Raw genomic sequence first — 23787 nt, 5'->3', positions numbered from 1 at the left:
TTTTGACATATGACATCCAGACATTGTTGTTTCTCTCAATAAATATACACTTTAAAATAGTTGTAATTATAACACACCCGATATTGACATCTGTGTTTTCACTTGTTCAATCATTTACTTTTCTTATTTATTTTTACTTACAAAGAGATTCATAATATATCCTCAACTTGATTTATAAAACCTCTCCCACTCTTTGGTATATTAATTTTTTCTTTCTATTTTTCTGTTATACATAATGAAGAAAACATCTTGGTACAGATAGCTCTTTCTCAATTGTTAAACCATTTTCTTATATATCTTACCATATTGTTTTTCATTATGGGTGAAAAGTTTAGAACTCCACCAGCACTATGTAAATATACTTGTACCACAACTTTGTCAGCCTATATTCGATCTTTTTATTTTCAAAATTATGAGAGGTACAAAACAATACTTCAATATTGCTTTTATAATATTTGTATTTCTTGCTAGATGCTATTCATTTTCCTATGGAAATTATCCATTGCTTATTTATGGGGAATGTAATTTTTTTAAACATTTTTAAACTAGATTATTGAGATATAATTGACATAAACAAACTGCATATATCTACACTGTAAACTTTTCTAAGTTTTCATATATATATATACACATATATACACAGATGTATGTATATTCTTATCAATATTCTTTAGCTTTAGCTTTTCTAGACATAGTTAAGTTACTTAGAAATAGTTTGATTCTGTCAAAGCTTGCTTTTGAGCTTTGTTAGGCAGAAGCCAGGTAGCCATTAATCTAGGACTAATTTTTTCCCCTACTGAGGTGCTATATTCTGGGTACTTTACCTGAAGTCCTGTGAATTACAATGTTTTTCTCTTCTCTCTGGTAGAAACAGCAAGTAGTTCTGGCCTTATATTACTTCCAAGGATTGTTCCCTGTAATCCTTTCAGGTAATTCCTCTGGCCTCAGGTAATTTCCTCCGATATATCTTTGACCTGTACTCAGCTGAACACTTCCAGGGACCCGCTGCAGATCTTTGAATGTTTTCTTTCTCTTTCTCTCTCCAGCTCTCTTCTATTTGGTATGCTGCTCTGTAAAATATGGCTGCCTTTGCCTCTCCAGACTACCAACTCTGTCTCTCTGTGTCAACGCAGGGGCGTTTTGTATCTGTTTATGTTGACTTTTCAGAAGTGGATTTGTTTGCTTTTCACTCATGATTTGTCTGCTTATTTGTCTGTTCATTTTTGTGTAATGGACATTGTGTCAGGAATATTATTTATAGAAATAATTGACAACTCAGGGTGATTTATCTTTCTTTTAAAAAGATTTTCATTGCTTCTGCTGGGTTTCTAGGGTCACTATTAGTTTGCATAACTTAACACTGAGATTTGGGTTTGAGGTGTTCTGGTCTACCCAGATAACCTGGCTGCACTCTGTGAAAAGGTGATTCTTTCTTTCCTCTTAATCATGAGATGTGGCTCTTTGGATCCCAACCCAAAGCAGACAGGGAAGTTTAGCAGGATTACATACTCCATGGGTTCTGGAGACTCATTTTTGTCATCTAATACTTGTGATGATGTTAAAAATGCATAAAATAAAGAGTAGCTCAGCTTTTGGTGGTGGCCAAATTTTTTTGGCTAATGCCCCAGGCAAAATTTTCCCAATTGCGATGTTAAAATCTCTGGATTCACATCTTTCCCAGTGTCTTGGCATTTTAATTCTTTACTACCCATCTATTTGGTGATTTTTGGAAGATTATTTTTATATTACATTCATCTTTTTTAGTTGCACTCATCAGAAGTTTTTCTGAAGTATTTAGTCCACTGATTTTGAAAATGAAAGGCATGATATTTTTCCCTTTAAATGTCAATAAGCAGTGTGTTACAGCTATAATGTCACTGTCTTAAATGTTAAATGTAATATTACTTTAAACCTTTTAAATTATTACAATATTGAATACAATATTTAAATAATCATGACAACTAAAAATGTCTCCAGGTATTGCCAAGTGTCCTCTGGGGAGTAAAATCACTCAGGGTTGAGAGCCCCTGCTGTGAATTCTGAATGAGATCTGGCACCACAGCCCAGGCTCATAACCATCACACTGCACTGTCTACTTCCTAAGTTCTGCCAGAGAGCAGGGGTTTGCCCGTGTTTCCACCAACCCTGAATATCTGGCTGTCTGTTACTCCCTTTACAGACACAAGGATACAACGAAACTGAATTTTTCTTTTTTCTCAGTACTTTCCCTTCTCTGTGCTGAAGTCATTATGTTCCTTTTTCTCAACAATCAGTCTTTTCTCTTCTTGATACCTGTCCTATTTAGTTTAAATGCCATTTCTTTTCTGTACCCTTCCTAAGTTTCTATTTCTTTGAACATATGAATCCTTGAAGCATTATGTCTCATGCATGTGTTACCGGAGAGCAGGCCCTTCTTGACGTGGTGTCCAGCTTCTCAGTATCTCAAGCAAAGAATTGAATGAGACACATAAATAAAGTGGTCAAAGAGTAGTTCATTAGAAGAGAAAAGTATACTCCAAAGGGATAGGTGTGGGCCTGAGCAAAAGCATGGCTCAAAAGGCACTGACAGCCAAGGACTTAGAGTTTTTGTTTTCTTTCTTTCTAGAATAAGCTACTCCTTCCTTAGGTGTGGGGCCACTTGATTGACACCTGTGACTGACAAGAGGCTATTGCCTCATCTTTTTAGATAGTGCATGTTCCTTCCCAGAATTCAGTCTGTTATAATGATATTAATGGACTTCCGTGCATATGTACAATATTATAATGATGGCACAATGAGGCCTGGGTGAAATGAAGTCATTGTGGCCTTTACTGCACAGGTGTGAGAGACTGGTCTAATCTAGTTGGGTATTTTATACTCATTTGTTTCCTCATAGGGATAGATAATCACAATGAAAAGGGGAAGTTTTGGGTGGAGAGAGGAAGTCCTTTGGGCAGTCGTATTCTGTGGGTTGAGTTGGACGTGCAGGAATGCAGACCCAATGCCTATCTCTAACTCCCTGCCTAACTTTCTCCTTGAGACATGATCCCCATAAAATCTCTATGGGAAGTTGAGGGACAGGAGGTCTTTTCTTCTGTATCTGCTTCCTGCTGGGCAGGGGTGTAGAGCTGTCCCTACCTATTGGGGATTCATGAAATTCTAACCGTATCTGATCTTAGATGACAGGAAGGGGTCTCGAGATTCGCCTGAAGACTGTGTTGGCTTCTTTGGTCGGGACTGGTAATCTTACTGGGGTATCCTCTGTATCCTCAAGGCCCCTGAATTAGGAAAAATAGATTTTAATTAATAAATTTAAGTGTTGGCTTAAAGAGCAGAACTCAAAGCTATTGATGTGGGGTGGATACATGATGGAAAATCCATCAGCTCTATGGATCCTGTGGCCATTCAACAGGTCATTCAGGTGGAGTTAATTGTCCAGGAACTGGGCCCAGAAGGGGTTGGAAAGAACATTAGGCTTCAATGATTACAATCAACAAGTACAAGTCACAAGTTTCAGGGTAATTATCTAAAGCAGGGGGTAAAAACGCTTCTTATGATTCAGGCTAAAAGCAATCTGTTGCCTAAAATTAAGAAATTGATTTATGAAATAATAAGAAGCAGAGGGAGTAGGAGCTAAAAAACTGGGGAAAGAGAAACTTAAGGAAAAGGAAACTTAAAATTCCTATAGGAAAGAACATTTAAAGTTTTTCAGTGTTGAAGGCTACTCGCTTGGCCCGTATCACATGGATGACCTGCCAGGTAACATTTTGCTTCCATTTATTTGTGTGAAAATGAGCTGTTTTCTTTCTTTACTGTTGATTTAAAAAAATTGTTTAAGGCATTTGGTTGTATGTCCACAATTTGATTCTGTCTACCCATGTTGACACATTCATTAATTTTAGAATCTATAAGAAGATAATTCTATAAGCAATTGAAATTAAACCAAAAATCAGAATACTTAATTAATGAATATCAAGTTATAGCAATATTTCCAAAGAATATTCTAGTGCCTTTAGGTGCTCTGTGAAAATCGAAAGTTGATGGTTATATACGTTTTGGAAACTCTATGGTATGTCCTGCTCTGGGAGATTCCTAATTCACAGTACATATTAAAGGTAGTAAGAAATTCTATATCAAAAGTTATTCCATTGTTGTTTCAACCTCATTTAACTCAGTGTTTCCAAAGAGTAGAACTTAGTGGTTAAGAATGGAGACCTTGGAGCCAGATGGCTTGGACTCAAATTCCAACTTTATCATTTTCTAACTGTGTAACCTTGGGTTAGTGTCCCAAACATCCCCCAAAAAATGGCTGGGAAAAATAGAGTTAATGGTAGAACAATAGAGTGTTGTAAGGATTAAATAAGCTAATATATGTGAAGTACTTAGAATATCGGCTGGCTTATTAAAAGCCCTCAGTATATGTTTACTATTATTAGCGTTTATATTTAACCACAGGATTTGTTTTGGAGTAAGAACTTTGTGATCACTGAGGAATACAAACTTTGTAATGACTATTACAGAGATTTTTGATATAATAGCCATTCGGGGGAAATTTGCCCAAATGGATTAATTTTGACCTCTGAGTACTCACCTGGAGAAGGGATAACTAACCTTACTAGGAAACAGCCAGTTAAGGCCTGTATGTGGTTGGATCCAAGTTGTATACTTTGGACTGCAGAATTTTCATCTCCCTTCAAGTACACTGAGATGTACTATAATCCTATCTGCCCAGAGAGAAAAATGAAGCATAAAGCCAAGAAAAAGAAAAGAACCTCCTCTTCCCTGACACAGAACACTGACACACACATACACATGAGGACACTGACTCACACATTAAGACATATATACAGGCCTCTGCACTCACACAAAACATGCTCACACCATAGAACAATGCTGAGGTTCTATCAGGCTTTCTTTCCAGTTCCTACTTCTAAATTCTCAAGAGGACTAGTGTCTTGGGTTCTCTAAAGATTCTTCAAAATATCTTCATTGAGTTCTCTTTTTGGCTTACTTTAGCTACTGTTGATTTATCTCATTAGCATTTTTTTCTGCAAATAACTCAATCACAAATTGTATTGCAACAAAAGACTTTTGCAACAAAAGATTTCTTGCAACAAAATATGAGGTAAAGCCTCATATTCTCTTTAAATTGCAAAAGTATAGATCAATAAATCAATGCAAAGTTGGGATTTATTTTAACTATATTTGACAAATAATTATAAGCTTTAAAAAAATCTTACCCTTTATTTAGAGCCTTAAATGGAAACATGATATACTTATGCATCATGATTAAAGTCAGAAATCAGAAAACAGCTATAATAACAAAGCTAAAGGTAGTGTCAACAGAGATTATTATTAACATGCTTGCTTAGCATATGAGGTATGACAATTAAGTTTGTGAACTCATGCTAGAAAAAGTGCTACATACCTCATTGCTGAGTATCACTATGGTCACCTTCGATGTACTCCCCTTGGGAAGCTATGCACTGATGCCATCACCTAGTCCATCCTTCAGTGAAATTTTGGAACTCTTTGTCTGGAATGGCCATCAGAGCTGTCGTCATATTACCGTTGATGTCCTAAATCTCATCAAAATGTCTTCCTTTCAATATTTCCTTTATCTTTGAGTAAAGAAAGAAGTCACTGGGGGCCAGATTAGGTGATTAGGGAGGGTGTTCCAATACAGTTATTTGTTTGCTGGCTAAAAATTCCCTCCCAGACAGTACCGTGTGAGCTGGTACATTGTTGTGAAGCAAGAGCCATGAATTGTTGGCGAAAAGTTCAGGTCATCTAACCTTTTCATGCAGTCTTTTCAGCATTTCCAAATAGTAAACTTGGTTAACTGTGTGTCCAGTTGGTACATTTCATAATGAATAATCCCTCTGATATCAAAAAAGTTTAGCAACAATGTTGCAACAAGTTCACAAACTTAATTGTCAGACCTCATATTTTAATAATATGGTAAATTTTGGGTTTTTTTTTGTTTTAATTTGAATTAATAAACAAGGTAATAATATGGCCTATAAGGATTTGATTAGAAAATTTTAACTGCTTGAAACAAATTAAACATTAGGACTCCAAGGCAAATTTTGCGAATTTAGAAAATCTCATGAATTGGGGCCAAACTGGAAATGACTTTGCCATTGAATTATGACTATAAAGAGAGTATCCCTTATGAAATCATCTAGTATTTCTATATATAGCTAATTATATATGTATATTTCTATATATATAGAGATAAATAAAGGAATCTATAGCTAATTAATTGCCTCAAGCTGTATAAAGTCTTCTGAATAATGCAGGCGAACTAAATACTGCAACAAAAAAATCAATGCTTACTCTTAATTTTTAGAAAGAATAAAGGTTTTCATCTACATATTTCCCATTGTTAAGTAACTATTGAGAGTCTAGGGTGCCAAAACCAGGGAAGTTTAAGTTTCAAATTGATTGGAAATTATATTATTGTGGCTTCATTCACTGGAAAATTTAAACAGTGATTCTACAGTTTTCTGAAGCAGTGGGTGAGAAGTATATTAGCATTTTCATTTCTGTATTTGATTGAAGATGTGATGTGCTTGATGATTGACCATAGTGTCAATCATTAGAAACTAAATTTGTATAACCACTTCACAAGCTGTAAAAAGTTTAGAATTTTAATGTGGAAATGCTGTTCTTAAAGGCTGTCCTGTACACACATCCTGTACACACATACACATAGACATACATATAAGAAAGACATAGTTTGGAGTGCTTTTACGTTAAAGACCGTATCTGAAAGACATCTGAGGCTGGAGGTCATTAATGTGGGGGTCGGGGCAGGATGAAGAGCTTAGCTTAATATACCTCATTATCAGTGTGTGCTTTGTAATAAATTGAAATTTAACATATTTTTTCTCTTAGCATTTATAAATTCCAAGATATAAAATGAGCTTTTAATTGCCTTGGTCATTTCATATAGTGTATTAGGGAAATAGTGTTATTAAGTAGTGTATTGAAGGAATTGGATGGGCTCTGGTGTTTTGTCAAATAACTAATAGAACTATTGTTTAGAGTTTTGGTTAATCCTAATTGAGACCCTAGCCTAGTAACCCTGAAGCAGATCATATGTCCTGACTATGCAGCTTGAAATTTCCTCTGGATAGGACTGCTGATTTCCAGCCAGGTATAGGATACAAATATGGAGCTACTCTGGTTCGATGCCAGGTAGACAAGGATGCATCACAATGCAATAGGAAAAGCGGTGCCAAGAAAGACTGGTCAAACTCAAGTGGCTTATGATACTGAACCCAGAATGTATTACAGCAAAAAGCAACGGGCTGTAGACCAGCATTTTTCAAAGAGTGTTACTTGGACCACTGTTTTTAAGGGATGTAAATTAGCATTACAGAAAAACAGAGTTTCCATGACAAAATATATTTGAGCGATGCTGGGTTGAATAAAAGTAAATACACTGTATTATTGAAAGACATCTCAGGGACTTTAATATATGAAGGTGCGTTATGAATCTCCAAAAACTGAATATTTTGTGAAGCATTTTTCAAATGTTTTTGACCGCTGACCCAAGTTTTATTCAGTGAGCATCACAAACAATGAGCATTTGATATTAGCCTAATCTGAGACATAGATTTAAGGGACCTATTTGCTGCAGTGTTCAGATGCAGGGTGACCATTTGCAAGCATGGTCGTTTACTAAAATAAGTAACAGATGTCAACAAATTTAATGAATGACCAAATGGTCATGCAAGTATTTTCTTGTGCTTCTAAACTCATAAACTCTAAAAATATTAAAGTAATTATGGTTTTCATAACTAGAATCCTTAGGTTTAGGTCTGGCAATAGCTTTTGTACTTAATGTTTAATATTATGGCAGAATTTGGGAATCCCGGAAGGATGGTGAACCTTCAAGAATAATGTATTTACTGTCTTTCACTAAACTGTGTATTGTAGGGATTCGTGTCCCTCCTGGCTTCTGGGAATTGAGTTTAGTTTTCTGCTGGCTACGGCAACATATCCATTGTTAAAGGTATTCCAAAATTTGTTTTTAAATCCTCCTTAAGTGTAAGATGGAGGGGAAGGGAAAGACAAGAAGGGCAGAACTGAACTGAGTTTTCAGTTTTCCCCAAACCAGTTCTATGCTCAAGGAAGGCTGTCAGAGTGATTGTAATACGATAAATTCTGAGTTAATCACTATCACCAGCATACTGCAGATACGGTAATCTCAAAGCAGAGTCTGCTTCATGTGGATTTTTTGGTTTCAGGGTCTCTGATTACCAATAGCAAATTATCAGAAATCCAGTATTCATCCTGTCTCTAGCATACATCCAGTCATGTTCTCTGTCTCTTCTCTGATAAATAAACACTTTTATGTGATAGACGCTTTCTCTGTCTATTCAACAACAAAGGAGCAATTTGAAGATCTAAGGTTTTAACAAAAGAAATAGATTTTTCAGGGTAGGATAGTCTAATAGAGATTGGAGGAATGGAAGAAAAGATGTTTAGGAAAATATTTGTGTTGCTTTTAAAATATGAGCTAAGAGTTATTGATTGCTTGCTCTGTCGGTTACTATTACAAGGCTTTCATGTGTATTAACTGATTTCATCTTCACTACAATCCCGTAAGTTAGGTGTTGTTATTATTCCTATCTTCCATGGGAGGAAACTGAGGTGAAAAAAGGTGAAATAACCTTCCCATGGCCACATAGCCGGCAGTGAGGGAACTGAGAGTCCAATGTGAGCAGCCTTGCTCCAAAACCGGCACTTCATTCTACCACATCACGGTGACTCTCATTAGCTAAAGGAAAATACTTTTTTAAAAAACATACTGGAATTGAACATGGGGAGGAATAAAATGTTATGGTGCTACTTTCCAATTTTTAATGATTTAGTTTGAGAAGGATGCATTTTGTGACTTTGCTCACACTGTACATCTGTTTATAAATTTTCAATGACTTTGCATCATGCTGCAGTATACATCATTTCAAACAATCCAGTCTCGTCTACATTTATCAGTTTGAGTGTCAAGCTCTCCATATTCTAACCTTTTTATTTTCACACGATAATGCCTTATTTAACACTATTCTTCATGGACATACCACTAAAATCAGCCAGGTTTATTCAGTGAATCCTGCCTCTGAGACTTTGTTCATATCCCCACTGGAAGGTATATCCACAAATCCTCTCAGCTTGTCTAAGGAATTCTATTATTAAGGGCTGTTTTCCAACTCACTTCTGGCATGGAAATGCTGATCACCTTACCTACTGCCTTGACCTTTGAACCCCCTGAAATATATTTTACATATAGAATATATTTTGTATTATAGGGGATGTGACCCTTGAGTGTAATTGTAAGGATGCTGAGAATTCAAGGGGCAAAGAAACTGCCCCTTGAACTGGGGTCTAGATGAGTGTGGGAGCTATCACAGAAGAACAAATGTGACAGAACATTACATGGGAGAAGCGAACAAGGACTTAGAAAAATTGGTAGAAGCCCAAATTTAAAGAAATGTATATGACTTGCTACCAAATGAGGAATTTGTTCTGAAAACAATGAGATACCAGTGAAAGATCCTAAAAAGTGTGTGACTTTTTGGAAAAAAATTAATGGTTAATCAACACTATAGCTGATTTCTCTTTTCCTTACACCTTTTCTCTGCTTTTCTCAGTATAGATTTCACTGTACCGTGTAGATTTTCAAGACTTTAAAAAAGTTATTGCTTTAGTCCAGGTAAGAAATGTTGAATACTTATTGACTAAATGGGGCAATGCCAGTAAACTAGAAGAACTGGGACATATTTAAGAGATATTGCACTCAGGTGGATATGGGAAAATGGAAGAGAAGAAATCAAGATTGATTTCTAAGTTTTGACTTTGGCAACATAATTTGTAATAGTGCCATTAAGTGACTAAAAAAATTAGACAATAAATGGTTACTGAAATCCCCTCACATTTGGCTAGCCAATGAAATAGGTCTACAGGGAATTAGATGAAAGTAGGCATTTGGAAATTCCAGGCTTATGGCTGTAGAGAGAAGTTCATATGTATATACACACTTGGGTCCTTAGCCTATGGATAATTGTTGAGTCTGTGGGCCTGAATGAAAATAATCAGGAGAGTGTGTAGAGTAGAAGAGACTTGAGGACACAAGTTGAGGCATCTTTGAATCTGAGATCAAGACAGAATGAAGAGAGTTGGATAGATTCTCCTACCTACCCCCGCAAGCCTAAATCATTAATAGATCTTATCGTACCCCCAAGTCCATTAAAATAACACAAGAGTAAAGAAACAAACTAGTATACAAGAGTTTACATATGTACACTGTCATTTTTTGATTTGGTACGTGTAATAAATGTATAATCTCTAAAATGATATATTTAGTTTTTAAAGTTTAACATATACAGGGAATCTAGATTTGCATGTGGTGAAAATGAATATTCTCGAGTGAATGATTTTGAATGTGATCATTATAAATAACCATCACTATTTTCCACATTTAAATTGAATTCTTTTATTTTAAATATTCACAGTACAGGAATTCATTAGGCCTGAATAGAACATCATTATTTACACATCAAAGGAATAACTCCAGTTGTAAATCAGTAAAGTACTTACACTGAATATAAGAAATATGATTAAAGAAAGAGATTTCTTCTTACACGTATAGGTTCAAATCCTTTACACATTTATATCTGCCTTGGGATCTTAGCACAGATTGCTGAAGTCACTATTCATTGTTGAACAAAATTTTACAAAATTACAACTATAGCAATCATACCATATATTTATAAGTCAAGAAAGACATCAATGGGCAGGAATCCACATTGCAATGACATTTTTAAGGGAAGGAAATTTCAATTTCAAATAATGTCTCCAGTTTAATTTGTGGAAAACACAAGTTTTCCAAACAGCTGAATATACAGATTCCCTCTGGCATTTTGCCTTCATGGCTTATTAAAATGTTTGCTTAGCTGCCATAACGTGTTATGTTATTTACAGGTTGAAGCAATGAAGGGAACAATATGGTAGCAAACTAAGAGCCTGATCAATGCTTGCTGAACACCATAGAATACTAATCCTGGTCGGTGAAGTTGGCCTCTACACCGCTAGAACTGATTACTCATTATTTGGATTAATGCTTTAGTCCAGGATGTAGCAAGCTCAGTTGCATGGTTTTCACCTGGAAAATCATGCTAGAGTCAATTTTCTTACCATTGTACTCACTTCACTGAAGCTGTTAAAATTAAACTTGAATGAATCAAACGTCTGTAAATAAATAAATACATAAATAAATGTATAAATAGGATCCCCACTGTTCTAATAACATAGCAATGAATTACCTTCCAACAGTGTAAATGCTTATATTGGTGTTTCAAGTCACAAAGCGCTATGTTCTAGCCTTACTCTAGTAGGATGAATGACTTATTCCATTGGGAGGGGGTGGTGGTGGTGGCCATTGGTCCACAATATTATCTGTTTGGAAATAAGCCCTTTCAAAAGCACAAGTATATTTTCTGAAAAAGAACATAAAACAAAAACAAAGATTCACTGTATAATGCCTGTTCACAAAGACTACTGTAAATTATAAGCATGTAGAGGCTTGGTCTCTGTAGCCAAAATTCATATTTTCTATACAATCTTTTTTTTTTTCTTAATTATCTAAGTTACTGAGAAAAGATTGGGTTTACCTTTTTCTTTCTTTCTCTCTCTACAAATTACAATGATTAGCTGTCCACACTGCCAGGATGTTTTACGTTATTGCCTAATTTAGTGTTGTGCAGAACTGGCCTCAATTCGTCCCCCCCTCCCCCATTCTCTCCCTCCCCTCCCAGGCAGTCGTACTGATTTTGGCAATGTAAAAAAACCCATCATTTTTGATTGTAGAAAAAGCTGCCAGAATATTGTGTTCATAGTATGGAACTGGTTAAGATGATTTTCTTTCACATTTTCATGCTTTATAATAGTAAGTCGCTATCTAGTAAATTGTATCATTTACTAACAAATGATTTTATTGGTTTTATTTTATTGCCAACAACAAACACCAAGAAAAAAATTGGGGGGAGATATTTACCACCATATGCTGTAACATTAGAAAAAAAGCAAAGCAGCATTGTCTATTGGCTCATTAGCACTAAGAATAACATTTTCACTTTACTAAAGTTCAAAAAGGACTTTTGAAAGGACATGAATCATGCACATGGATTGAGACGTGCCTTTGTGTGAGTTGGCAGTGTAAATTTCCCCAACATTTCATGATTCACAGCATGCATTTTTTTTCACCTAATATAACACAATCTTAATATCACCATATAATATCTAATACATCTTATTTCAAACATGCACTGGCTACTAAAATAAGATTTTAAAGAAAAGCTGATGTTTGATATAAAATAATCGTGTTCTTTCAAGTGTGGAAAAATACTCTACAAAAAAATAAGTAGAAAAGTGATTGATTTCTGATTAATGTGTGATTTTATCTATAAAAATTCAGATGACTAATTAGTGTGCTTACAACAACCCTATGGGTTTGCATCACAATAATAACACATACAGAAAGTTAATAGCATTAAACAACTATTAGTACAGTGTAATTAAACCCTATCAGAAATAACATGAACCTATAAACTGTACATTTGGCATATAGGTTTCAGGGTGTTTTTAAGACTCTGCTTAAATATGACAATACAGTAGTGCAAAATCACATTACAATAATAAAACGCACAATTACCATCTAAAATTGTTCATGGATTACTGACCCTTACAATTCACATATTGACTAGAATTGGCACGTTTTTGTTTCAGCATGGTAAGTCTTGATCTTCCTTACTTGAGTGGTCATCCTTTTTTTCAAAGTTATACTTGAACTAGATAAAAAAGGTATAGGCATATATGTGTGTGTATGTATGTATGTGTGTTCTTGAGGAAATAAGATGAGAAGAAGCATGTAAAGACCCCACTCTTCATTTGCAAAACTCCATTGTAGCTTTCTTCTTTAGTAACCCTTTAATTAGAGAGATCCTAAAGAAATTGCCTGATAATTTCTTCCCCTCCTTTCTTATGGTTCCCAGAGCAGTAACATAGTCACATGGAAAAGAAGGAAAAATCTATATGAATATATGGCAGTCATGCCCTATGCCAGGCTAATTAAACCAGTATATCTAATCAACAAATCAAGATTTAGTAAGAGCTTCTCAGGTGATTCTAATGTCAAGTCCATCACAGTCCACTGACAGATGAGGGATCTGTGGCTCAGAAAAGTTAGTGAGTTATATAATAAATTGTGCAGATTAGAATTTGGGTTCTGAGTCTTAGTTTATTGCTCATTTTCCTGTTTCTAGTCACCACTTTCTTCTCTAGCTTTGTGGGCTTGACCCTACCTTCAGACTTCCTAGCTCTTTACTTTTTCCCTTTATAAACCTTTATGATACACATGTGTTTATTTTGGATTCACAATAAACCACATTATTCCAATGAAGATGATTAATCTAGATAATTTCATTCAAATAATTTTGACCAGTTGCATTTCCTCCAGCAAACATTACTTCTTACCTTGGTCTTATACTTGATTTATGGAAATGTTATTGTTATATTGTCACAATTATTCCACTAACCCTGACTCCTACGAAACCCTACCCTTAAAAAAAGAGAAAATGAGAAAAGAAGAAACAAAAGCACATGAATAAAAATACTATTTTTGAAGGCTGCCATCATGCTGGTAGCTCTAGAGATTTAAATTTTTATTTAAGAGTCAAAAAGGTGTCATTATTTCCACTATTTTTTCTGTATGCATTTCCAATGTCACATAGCTTGTCAATCTTTAGAGCAGGAGCTCTTATTGATTTGAATGTAGAACATCTACAAGCTGAACGTCCTTCTTTTTTCCTTTGTAAGTTAACTCCTGGTCTCAAGTATGACAGTCTTTGTCCTTTGAATTCATTATTTTGAAGTAATAGACAAAATACTCAAGTTAGGTCATCTATGTTCTAAAAAGTAGACTGCTCCCAGTTTTACATAGACAACCAGATATTGTCAGTTTGTTCAAGGACTCTTAAAGAAGAAAAGCAGTATGTGGAAGGCCTGATCTCATTACGGTCCCTGGAGACACTTATCCTCCTAGATGATAGTGAGCTCTCTTCTGGCAATCTGGCCACGGAGGAGGATGGCATCTTTAGGATTATCTCATCTAAGGGACTGATGCTGGCTAATGAGGCCTACCCAAGATCTGGGCATGCACTCTGATTGCTGGCACGTATTTCTTGCATAATGAGCAGCACTCGGTGGTTAATTTAGTCTGGGTACCATTTCTGCCGAGACTGCTTTTCTATCTCCTACACCCTCGTTAATCAAAATGGAAAGCAGCCGTGTGTATAAAGCGTACTGCAGTTAACATCTCTCTCTGTGGAAGTCACTCTTAACATTTTTCAGATAAAACATTTTTTTCACAACGAAATTCCAGCAAGCTCAAATTTAACATAGTTTACATATATACAAATAATTCAATAATTTGGATGCTAGAGAACTCAGAAAAACAATTCAATTTTTGAAATTTTCTAATGGTGTATCTGAAATAAACATTTCTAATGTTCTTTAAAGCAAGATAAGCAAGAGCTACTTAAAATTACTATTGTTTTGTCTTATTACAGTATAATTTAGAACTTGTGCACATGAATAGTTGAGATTATTCGTGTGAAATTCTGTTTATTATTTAATTTGCAATTAGAGTAGTCTTAATCACAGTCTGGCTAAGAATTATTTTATTTCTGCACCACTAAACAGTTATATTCCTGTTTATTGAATTTATGCCCTAACATTTAAAAAGTAACTTTCAGTGTTTTTTTTATTTTAATTAGGAAAAGTAGGTGGAGATTTAATTCTGGTTTTTTAACTTATATCATTAATTAGCTGTGGGGTAAGTTCATGGACCAGCTGAAGTGATAGACTGAGTCAAGTTGTTGAATATTTCTTGGCCTCTTTCCTTACTAGAAAATGATCTCAGACTCTTCCTGCTATTGCATGCTGTGATGTGAGCTATCCCAATGGATAATAGGCTAAATTGACTGTTAGTTTACTGATTGATCATACCAGTGAGGAAAAATTAGGCCTGCTTGGGTTCCTATTATTTTAAGAAAAGGTGTATATGTTAAATAATGTAAATAATGCCTATGCAGTACCCTGCCAGAACCCCATACTCCTTCCATTAGTAATTACAGAAGACGCAAATTCACGTTTCTGCACTATATTTGTTTCTCTTCTGAAGATTATTCCTTTGGTTTGTTTAAATTTGCAATGATTCTTATAAGCTGTCTGCTTAATGCTTTCAGAGTTTTAGGATTGAAATTGTGGAAATGGTTTTGGATTCCTCACCATGATATTCATTATAAAAAATTATACTAATTAAACACATTATCTAGTTATTTAAAGGCCATTTCATTTGTCCTCACAAGAAACATTGCAGGAAAATGCTACCTCCACTTTGCAGACGCAAAAATCTGAGGCTAAGAGAAGTCAAGTAACTTGCACACAGTGAGTGGCTGAGCTGGAACTCAATTCTAAATCTGTGGTCATCAAAAATCCATGTGCTACATCTTGTTGCTATATCCCAATTGCAAATTACTTGTCCACCCATCAGGCAAAGACTTTAGGACATGGAAAAAGGTCTCTTAAATACACATAATGTATAAGCAGATCATAGAAGCATAAAATATTATGGCTGTAAAAGATCCTAGTAATTGGATAGTCCAGGTTTTTGCATTACAAAATGCAACCGTGAGGTTAGAACCTAAAAAGAGAATAAGAGATATTCTTTCAAGGTATGTAAACTTTTCTTTTCCTAGTAATTCTTCCAGGCTAAGAATTGCTCCTGTCTTTTGTAGAGACTGGTAGTTCCCAGAGGTGGCCCCACATTAGTATCACCTGTGGAGTCTTTGCAACTGGGTCCCGTCTCAAACCACTTGGATCAGATATCTGGAGGTGGGGTTTGGGCATCTGCAATTTTGCTTCCCTCCAGGTGATTCAGACGTGCATCCAGGCTTGAGATATACTGCTATATATACGTCACTCATAACTGAAAAGAAGGTCTGGAGACTGTAAATAACCTGATTCACCTCAAGAGATTAGTCAGTACTATGCTGATGCACACAATTGTTAGGCACAGAGAATGTCATGCCTCTTGAAGTAGAGGAATACTTTAGTGACATATTCAGGAAGATTCCTGGTGAACTAAATAAAGGCCATAGCTCATATCAGATGAGCGATAGAATACTTTCCATTTAATAAGTGGCTAAGATATAGACCTCAGTGCTGACAAAGATATCAGAATTATCTGGGTGGGGGGGGATTTTTAAAATATAGATTCCAGCTCCTATCTCAGACCCAGAGAATCGGACGCTGGGTACTGTGCAGCAGCCCTCTTTCAAATGATTCTTTACGCAGTTGATCCAGGAAGTCCCAAATACATATGTGGCCTTGAGAACTGCTGGCTTATGATGGTTCATAAACTATACATGGAGCAGGAAAACTTAGGAAATGCATTGAAAGCATTTTTGAAGTGTTATTTGACAAGATTCCAATTGTATGAGCAGGGCCCAGAAATTAGTATTGTTCAAAAACACCTCTGGTGATTCTAGGTCAAGAGACCCAGGAACCAGGCTTTTTAAACAACACTGACAAAAGGAAGCTGATGTTGGAGAGTTTCTTTTAAATTTCTTTTAAAAAAATATATCAAACTGAGTCAAATGAATAAATGCATATTAACCATGAGTTTAAAAATAACTAAATTCCCTAGATGTATTCAATCTGGCTTACTTAAATGATGCTCCCTATTTTATTGTCATTTGATTGACTGTGTGCCTTCATTGCCTCCCTGAAATGTTTGCATCAATAAAAATTTTTAGATTGTTGTAATAAAAATATGGATAGTAAAGACAAATGTAAAATATTTAAAAATAACGCCCAATATTTTTTTTTTCTGCAGACAGTTAAGGTCTCAGCGAGTAGTGAGCACACAAATTGCAAAAGATTTAGGTGGAGAACTAAAGGGAGGAAGGCATTAAAACAGGAAGTTTAGTTAATAGACCATTTTGCTGTATTCCAAGCACTGAAGAACGTTCTTTCCACATATTAGATTAAATAATGAGTTTTATGCTTCAAATATCTATTCAGAAAAATAAGAGGGAAATCTGTTTGGAGTATTTACCTCCCAAAATTATTTTGAGATGGTCACTGAAGTTTCATTTGCAAATACATGTATACATCAATTTAGATTTTTGATGAAAGAGTAGTGCTAGAAGGAATCTTATAAACAACAAAGTACAGAGAGGTGCAGTGGCTTTCTGAGAATTACAGTATGTTGAATAACCCAGTCTAGCATTATTCATATACCGCCTTTATCAGGCCATCTGCTGTTAACTGCTCTATATAATGCTTAGAACACGGATGCATTCAATATGAATTACTGAGAGGGAGCATACTTTGAGTAGTAGTGGAGCTCGCCCATTTGTAAAATGCTACCAAATCTTTAGATGAGAAACATCCAGAAAAAAATAAAAGTATCATCTTAACTGATGGCTGTTTGTAAGACAAAGAGTGCAGTTAGGGAGAAAATATACTATTTTTCTCTCCATAACCAGTTTGGTAATAAATCTGTGCCCTTCACAGTGCTTGCACTTTATGGTCTCCTTAAACACTAATTGTCTTTCCGATTAGAAACACTGGGTAAGTTAACATTTGAGTGTGTTAACATGTTCCAAATCTTTTATAATTTGTCTTGAAATGTTACTACTGTTGGGGTCCTAGAATGCAATGACTGGAAGCACATAAAATGCCTTTCTTTGCATTCAGGCAGCATAGTGACAAATGAAAAATATAAAATGTCATCTCTAATTAGTACTAATAAACTGGAACTGTTATCACACTTAAAAAAATATTTTGCATGACCTCTAATGCAATTTGTTTATTAATTCCACATATATTTTTTGAGATCCTTCTCTGTGAGGCATGTGCTTATCTTTTAGATCCTGAAGTATTATATTTAATAGCTAGATTACAATTTGTTAAGAAGTTCCCCTAAATGAGATTAGAGTTCAAGGGAACCCAAAGATATATTTAAGCTCAAAGTTATAATGTAAGGACCTACCGCGTTTCCCCGAAAATAAGACCTAGCCTGACAATCAGCTCTTATGTGTCTTTTGGAGCAAAAATTAATATAAGACCAGGTCTATTTTATTATAATATAAAACAGGGTATAATGTAATGTAATGTAATACAATATAACATAATACAATACAATACAATATAATACCGGGTCTTATATTAATTTTTGCACCAAAAGATTCATTAGAGCTGATTGTCCGGCTAGGTCTTATTTTCGGGGAAACACGGTAAATGTTGTTTTGGTAATATTAATTCATGCAAGTACATTTTCTAGGTTAATACCTTAAAACTCATGGAATCTAGTTTGAAAATAGGCAAGCAAAATGATTTCAACAATTTTCTATTGTTTCCATATTTAACCTCCAATTGGAGGCAAGAATTTAAAGGCTCAGCAAATAATTCCTAAATATTCTACCACTTTATACCTCAAACGCTCTGAGCTTTCTAAGCTTTCACAACAGAAAACATTTTTGTACATTCTAGGATTACCAGGACTTACATAGTAAATATAAACGTTTTAAGCTGATACTCATTTCCCACTAAGATAATTTTTCAGTTTCTACTTCATATTGTAAAATTTATGGCTGTCATAAAATATGACTGTCATGTCTTTTTTTTCATGATGTAATACTGCTGGGTATGGAAAATTCAGTATATATTCTTAATAATAAGGCCTATAATAAGTAATATTTATATATTCTTGCTAGTCAGGCCCACAATAATTAACATTTAAATCTTCAGAACACTAATGGTAATTGATTTTTGATATTTTGAAAATAAAACTTTTTAAGTGGTCCATTCTCTTTTTATGTCTATAATTTATCTCTTGGCATCCTTGTTTTTATAACCAGCAAGTCAATTTTGTCAAGTCAATATCATTCACTGTGAGATATCCTTAAAAAGAATTGCAATCACAGGATTTATTAGAAGAGTGGCTGAGAACCATATACCATCTTGAGGGTTGCATTTCAATTAAAATGTTGTGAAATCCCATTTCCTTCCACTAAAGTTCAACTCCAATGATATTGAAACCGGGAAGAATGCTAATAAGTTTCTGTTTTGATTGTATACTTTATCAACAGTCAAAGTGCTTCCCCATAGAGTGCATCATTCTGTAGGTCCTAATAATAGCAATAGGACATTCACATTTGTAGGAATTGTGGCATACTTGTATGATAAGTGAAAATATTATGAAAAATAGCAGAAGATTAAGAGATATAGGCCCTTAACTTCTAACCTTAACTATGTCACTAGCTGTGTGTGAGTGTGTGTGTGTGTGAGTGAACATATGTCTTGAATAAATATTATCTCTGGATCTAGTTAACTCATAAATAGAATGAAGGATTGTTGTGTAAACATTGTTATAATTCCTTTCAGCCCAAAAAGTCACAGACCAATGGATCAAGAATGAAAGTTCAGTTGACTCAATTATTCTGGCACCTCAAATTCAGAAAACGTATTCTGGGACTTAGTAATGGGTTTTCAATGTACAGATGTGCCAGTTAGTCTCTCAGTATAATTGCCTCGGCTTGGATCATTTTATCAGCACGTGATTATAGTCACAGCCAAAGAAAGAGCCCAGATTCATAGTAGACAATGGAGGCAATGCCCTCGGCCTCTCAGTTCTTTGAACTCACTATAGCAAAAGCAGGTTGTCATGACATAGAGTGCTTTTCTGCTTTTGAAGAGAACAGGTACTTTCTAAACTTGTTAGCAATGCAACCTCTGATAGGCCAAAAAGATAACAAAGTAAATATAAATGTATGAGTATGACTGTTTTAACATGACAAAATAAATGTGGGTAGAGACCTTTCCTTGTTTAGGAAGGCATCCACACAGACATACTCTTTCTTGAGTCAATGTGGTTAGAAGATGATAAAGAGGGAATCTACGTTGGATCAAATGAGTAAACAAAGGTTGCAGTTCAGAAATGTTTGCGGAAATTTGCTATCTTATTCTCATCACATCAGCTGTGATTCACATAAACGCCATTGAGAGTAGTATGTGAATAAACATGGACTCAAAGGACGTTTTTCTGTTTCTCTCCACTTAATTGCATGCTCCTTCAAGGCAGTGATAGTAACTTGTTCATCTGTATCTCGGGTTAAGCCACTGTCCTACACAGCACAGCTGTTCAATCACAGGTAAAGAAATGATCCTCCATCCAATGCACAAATCTTCTTGTCTTCAAATCCTAGTGCTTGAAAGAGTTCATTCCCTCAAAGGGCAGGCTGGATTGTTGGACATATCACTTTCTCACTGAATTGAAATTTGCCTCTCTCTCTCTTATTTGACGTAGATGATAGTAGATTAAGTTTTGCTGACGTTAACATGTAATAGAACTATTAGCATACGTCACGAGTAGACCTAAACCGATCTCATCAGAACATCCCAATTCTTTTAATGGGTTTTTGGCCTGAATAGAATACACTCATTACAGGTAGTTCTGTGGGCATGCTTTCCTTGAAGAGTCCTTAGCATCCCGTCTTTTCTCACCTACTGTTCTCTGCTTATATCCAGCCCTTAACCTTATGGAGGAGAAATGCTATATAGCAGCTACAAGTTCAGGGATGAATTATCCAAAAACTGAATGTAAGGACAAGCATATTTCAGTTCTGTGAAGCCCTGAGGGCCATGATCATATGTGCTATAATATAAATGATTACTAAATCATAAAGGGGAACCTAAAACATCATCTCCAGTGAGTACTGCTAGGCTAGAACTGTCACTTCATTGAAACAAACAAAAACTTTCTCATCATGTTAAATGTCATTCATTTATTCATTCAACAAATATGCGTTGAAAACTTATAAATTCTCACTATTATGTTTCATATCTTAGATTTAACACCTTGATGATAATTTTAATTAGGTTCTTTTAAATAATAGGACAAACCTTTTCAAATATCATGTCTATTTATTCGACCGTATGGTAAAATGAAACTTTTAACTATTGGGGCTAGAGAAAAACATATTTTGAATTGATGTTATTAAAAACTGCACATAAGTGTGCCATTTATAAATATGATTTATGTCTATACATGTCCTTTCCTTTGTTATATGAGAAAATTAGGTTTTATTATAATAATAAGTGTTATCAGATCAAAAAGATAACAGTCTTAGATTTTCTTAAGTGTTGTTAAGATTATTTCCTAGGTACTAAAAAACCCAACAAACTGGATATTTAAAAATACTTAAAAGTTTTAACTTAAGATCATGAGAACAAGGGGTCGCATTTGCAAGTCAGCTTAATGAAAATAAATGAGAAGTCTAACAGCTTCCCGAATAGAACAGTTCTGCTTCACTATCTTTCTTATTCACTACATGAATAATTCTGCCTTCACAAATGTGGTAAAAAGGTAAAAAATAGATCAAATAGAAAGTTACATACTGTGTTCAACTTCGAAGTCAAAGAGGTTAGCATTCAATTACAAATGCTTTCCATTTGTTACATTATGCAAACTGGGAACTAGAGATTATATTTAGTGAAAATATTTCCTATTTTTAGATGTGCATCTTTATTTCCCAATAGATTAAACAGATGATCAATGTAGAAACAACAATCGTATCACAAACTTACATTACAGACAACTTCAAAAATGTGAAAAAACAAGGTTTACAAATGATAGTGAAGAATAAATTATTTTTCAGTGCACATATTAGGTATATTCAGAATAATTCGAAACCAAATGGAGTGATCACTAATGCTGAACTCTTAAAAATCTCCATCAAATTATATATGTTACCCGAGAGTGAGATAAAAATTGTAACACAAAAGCAGAATGTTGTCTCTCTTCTCATCCTTAAATTTTGGATGCTATCTCATCAAAATAATTTGCCAAGTGTGCAAATGATGGAAAACTCTAATTCCAAAACCATTTCTCTAAATTACCAACGGATTTATATTCTTGATGCCTTTTCACATGATCACAAGCCAAGCATGCATGTGATTCCCAAAATCGTGGAAGATTTACTGTGAAATCTTTCCTCCAGTTAAAGTAACTAAGGTATAACTTATTGTTTTTGTCAACTTCCTTCAGATACTTTGCTAGCTCACTGGGAGAGTTATAATCTTCGACATGAATGAATGAATCTGCTGGAATATAATTTTCATAGTTTTCTCTAGATGGCCCCAGAACAACAGGTACAGAGCCAGCCAGAAAAGCATTGTAGAGCTTTTCTGTGATGTAATCTTTGTGGATTGAGTTTTCAAAGGAAAGATAAAATTTGCAAGTAGATATGGTAGGAATCAAATTTTTATCATTCACATACTCTCCAAATGCTTGACCATACGTATGAATTTCAATGCTTTTGCTTAGCTCATTGTAATACTTAACCCTGGCATGCTCAGGGTTCCAGTTACTTACAACCCAGCACACTAACTTCTCTTTACTTGGCACTTCAAACACAAAGGGATTTGTGCTCACCGTCAAGAAGCCATAAGGCACTTGGATATCTGAGTCACGGCGATAAGTCAGAGTCAGGTTGAACAGGTGCTCAATGCCATCCTTTTGGGGAGTGTGAGTTGGTGATTCCAAATTCATCCAAATCCATTTCTGAAAGGGTGGCCTAGCCTGCTGAGGTAAATTAGTCAGATCCCAACTGATGTCTCGGTGATGGATCAGAACTGCGTGAGATTTGTTGTACAGAGATCGGTCTGTTGTGAGATGGCATCCTTGGATGTTGAACATTGCTTGGCAGGAGGTAAGGTCAAAGGTCTGCCCGAATGGCCACACCCAAATCAGAATAGTAGTTTCATTAAAATAATCAGTTTTGGTGGTGAAGAAATTTTTCATTTTTAGCATTGAGCTGGTTGACTCCATTGGACTGAAGATCCAGCTGTTGGTGGGCTTGATGTAAATGAGAAGACATGCCATGAAGCAGCCCAGGATAATGCAGACAATTAAAAATGGGCGGAGAATTCCTTTGGATGCTGATGTCATAATTTTTTCTGTGATAGAGAAAGAGGGATGAAGAAAACCATAAATGTAGTTTGAGATAAATAGGTAGTACATCCTAAAATACAACTGATCACAAAATCAACTCAATTTTCCTTTTCAATGTTATCAAATCATTGAGAGAAACAGAGCTTTAGCTTTAGCTAAGAAATTGCTTTTCAAAGGAAGTTAACCCTAAAAGATACAACTGAGTCGAAATTTGCTGTACATGTACATCATATCTTCAGCCGAGTTACAGTGTTTATTTTTTTACAATGCCATCCTTATTTGTTATATTTTTATTTGCTTGTGGAAAACGACACAACAAAGACTGTCATCACCAATGCTATGACTGAAAGTTTTAGTATTTTGAAATCATATCAGAATTGTGAACATTTCCCAGTAGATATAATCACTTATTTACCAGTAGACTTTTTGACATTGTAGTGTAACTTTGCAGTTCAGATGAAAGTCAATGAAAAAGCAAAATGGTTTTAAAAGAAAAGTTATGTTTTTGATGTTTGTTACAAGATTATCTTCACTTTTAAAAATACATCAGGATAGTATTCTTGTAAAACACAGCAACTCTTGATGAGAGATCTGGTTTTGTTTTGTTTGTTAGTACGACATTGATAAAAAAAGGTGATAAATTAAAACCCCTCATTATTTTGTTTTTTAATTTTTATTTGTTCTTATAATTTTCTTTGTTTACATTTAATAATCTGTA

At 34.9% G+C, this 23787-nt stretch overlaps 1 protein-coding gene and 1 long non-coding RNA gene across 7 annotated transcripts in view; one reads left to right on the top strand and one right to left on the bottom strand.

Moving 5' to 3' along the window:
* The window catches only part of LOC141571686 (uncharacterized), a 448916-nt gene that overhangs the window by 130090 nt on the left and 295039 nt on the right, over positions 1-23787 (top strand). The gene's annotated exons all lie outside the window — the stretch shown is intronic.
* FUT9 (fucosyltransferase 9) overlaps positions 10469-23787 on the bottom strand; it is a 172426-nt gene continuing 159107 nt past the window's right edge. For all 6 annotated transcript variants that reach the window (XM_074333315.1, XM_074333314.1, XM_074333313.1 and 3 more), the window contains one exon: positions 10469-23074. In XM_074333315.1, coding sequence (XP_074189416.1) covers positions 21987-23066 — 1080 coding nt within the window. In that variant the 5' untranslated portion in view covers positions 23067-23074 and the 3' untranslated portion in view covers positions 10469-21986. The remainder of the gene's footprint in view (positions 23075-23787) is intronic.

The sequence above is a fragment of the Rhinolophus sinicus genome, linkage group LG05 (assembly GCF_036562045.2).
Source record: "Rhinolophus sinicus isolate RSC01 linkage group LG05, ASM3656204v1, whole genome shotgun sequence".
In the NCBI taxonomy this organism is placed as follows: Eukaryota; Metazoa; Chordata; class Mammalia; order Chiroptera; family Rhinolophidae; genus Rhinolophus; species Rhinolophus sinicus.
Note: the sequence above shows the minus strand (reverse complement) of the source record. Positions and strands in the feature narration are given on the sequence as shown.